At 49.3% G+C, this 2,216-nt stretch overlaps 1 protein-coding gene across 1 annotated transcript; it reads right to left on the reverse strand.

The window, feature by feature from the left end:
• Nucleotides 1-394: 394 nt before the first annotated feature.
• LOC123059234 (histone H2A) lies at nt 395-1,426 on the reverse strand. Its single transcript, XM_044481849.1, has 2 exons — nt 1,092-1,426; nt 395-1,000 (listed from the first exon to the last, which is right to left on the reverse strand). The coding sequence occupies exons 1-2, from the start codon at nt 1,302-1,304 to the stop codon at nt 740-742; spliced, it is 474 nt and encodes a 157-aa protein (XP_044337784.1). The 5' UTR covers nt 1,305-1,426; the 3' UTR covers nt 395-739.
• Between the last annotated feature and the right edge of the window lie 790 nt (nt 1,427-2,216).

Consider the following 2,216-nt stretch of genomic DNA (forward strand, 5'->3'; position numbering starts at 1 on the left):
TATATGCAACAAACTTTGTATTACAAAATAATGAACCATTATAACAGATCGTTGATTAACCAATTGAAATGAAAACAAGGACTCGTAAGAAAAGGTTGAAATGCAGACAGAGTGAACACCTAACTTTGATTTCTATCAGCACCAGGACTGACATTTTTGCAGCCTACCAGTTGAATCGACATAACAAGAATTCAACAGCACAGCCACTCGATGGCCTATTCCGATCACAAGGTTTTCACTTAGAAACTCAAACATTATCAAGTGATAGGAACATCCCCCCAATGATCCACACCCCACCCCAATAGCTTTCCTCCAAGGCTGCAAAGAAGCTAAACATGCCCAAAGCAACCAGATAAACACAAGAAATCGTTCTTAGCGTGCAGCAAAAGAGAACAATCAGAATAGTAGTCCTTGATATTTTCACATCTTCACAATTTTATTACAAACAGACATTCACAGTTTCTCTTCCCCTCCCTCCCTTTCCTTCACCTACGCACTTAAACGAACATACATACAGCGGTGTTAATCAGGCTACAGAGTACAAGCTGATTGGCACCTATGCGGAAGCCACGCAAAACAAGTTCAAACAAGCAGCAATCGATCCATGACAACGATGGCATGCGGCAACGACGACCACGACGACGACTGACAACTAGGTGCGTTACGGTTGAACCAAGACAGAGACAAACAGAGAGGAGGGAGAGGGTGGGACGGGGCACCGGCATAGCGAGTGCCGGGCCTAAGCGTCGGCCGCCTTCTTGGCGGGGGACTTCCTGGGAGACTTGGTCGTGCCCGCCTTGGGCTCCTTGGTAGCCGCCGCAGCGGCCTTCTTGGGCAGCAGCACAGGGTTGATGTTGGGCAGGACGCCTCCGTAGGCGATGGTGACCCCGGCCAGCAGCTTCCCGAGCTCCTCGTCGTTGCGGATCGCGAGCAGCACGTGCCGCGGGATGATCCGGTTCTTCTTGTTGTCCCGCGCCGCATTCCCCGCCAGCTCGAGGAGCTGCCAGACAAAAAAAAACACGTAGAAGGTAAAAAACAGAGGCGAATCGGAGCTAGTCCTTCCGCGGCTGGCGCGCGCGGGCGCGGCCCACCTCGGCGGCGAGGTACTCGAGGACGGCGGCGAGGTAGACGGGGGCGCCGGAGCCGACGCGCTTGGCGTAGCGCCCGTGCTTGAGGTAGCGCCCGATGCGGCCCACGGGGAACTGGAGGCCGGCCTTGACGGAGCGCGAGACGGACTTCTTCTTGGGGCCGCCGCCGCCGGCCCGGCGCCCGGCCTTCTTCGGCGCCTTCGCTCCGGTCTCCATCGCCGATCCCGAGCTCCGAAGCTTCTCTCCTCCTTCGCTCTGCTTTTTCGCCCCCTTTTCTCCCGGTCGATTTCTGCGGGGTTTTTTTTAGCCTTGCTTTGTGCGGTGGGGGAGTGTGCGTTTGTGCTTTCTGTGTGTGTGTTTCTGTGTTGTGTTTCTGCCCCGGACGAGTATGGAGGATTGGGGGCGGTGCTTCGATCTGGAGCGTTAACGGCCAGAGGATGATGGGTGTCAGCCGTTGGATGGGATTTGGCGATCCGTGTGAGAGGCAGAGCAACCAATCGGATGAGAGCACGGAAGTACCGGTGGATTGTTGTGGTTTTGGTCTAGTATGAGCAGTCCGGCCTGACAGCACGAACCGAGCCTGAAGCCCAATGGTCGGGTCGGGCTTGGACTTTAGTTTCCGCGCAAGAGTCAAGCCCGATAAAAGGCCCAAGATACCAAAAATCTGGGATTATAATAAAATATAGACACCATAACATATATATATATATATATATATATATATATCCAAACTAATTGTACGATTCTAAAAAACTAATTATTTTTTATGCTTAAAAAATAATTATATTAACGTTTCGTAATGAGAAATGACAATGTTTTCATGTCGGGTTAGCTATGCTAGGGCTTGGGATTTTTAAATCATGATCCAAAAAAAACTCGGTCTGACAAATGCTAAAGTCTATGTACCCCCCCGTCACCAAAAAGAGGCCTATAAATTTTCTCCAAGTCAAGTCGTGTAAACTTTGACCATGTTTGTAGAAAAAACTATAAACAACTATAATAGTAAAATTAATATATACACAATAAAGTATATGTATTACATTATATCTATTTGATATTGTACCTATGAACATGATTTCCTACATATTTCGTCAAACATTGCACCATGAGGCGAAAGTTATAAGCCTT

Source organism: Triticum aestivum, chromosome 1A (genome assembly GCF_018294505.1).
Source record: "Triticum aestivum cultivar Chinese Spring chromosome 1A, IWGSC CS RefSeq v2.1, whole genome shotgun sequence".
NCBI lineage: Eukaryota > Viridiplantae > Streptophyta > Magnoliopsida > Poales > Poaceae > Triticum > Triticum aestivum.

Excerpts from the sequence above, each read along its gene's own strand:
- LOC123059234 (XM_044481849.1), bottom strand. The coding sequence starts at position 1,304 with ATGGAGACCGGAGCGAAGGCGCCGAAGAAGGCCGGGCGCCGGGCCGGC. Across the intron at positions 1,001-1,091 it reads TCGAGTACCTCGCCGCCGAG|CTCCTCGAGCTGGCGGGGAA; the intron begins GTGGGCCGCGCC and ends TTTGTCTGGCAG.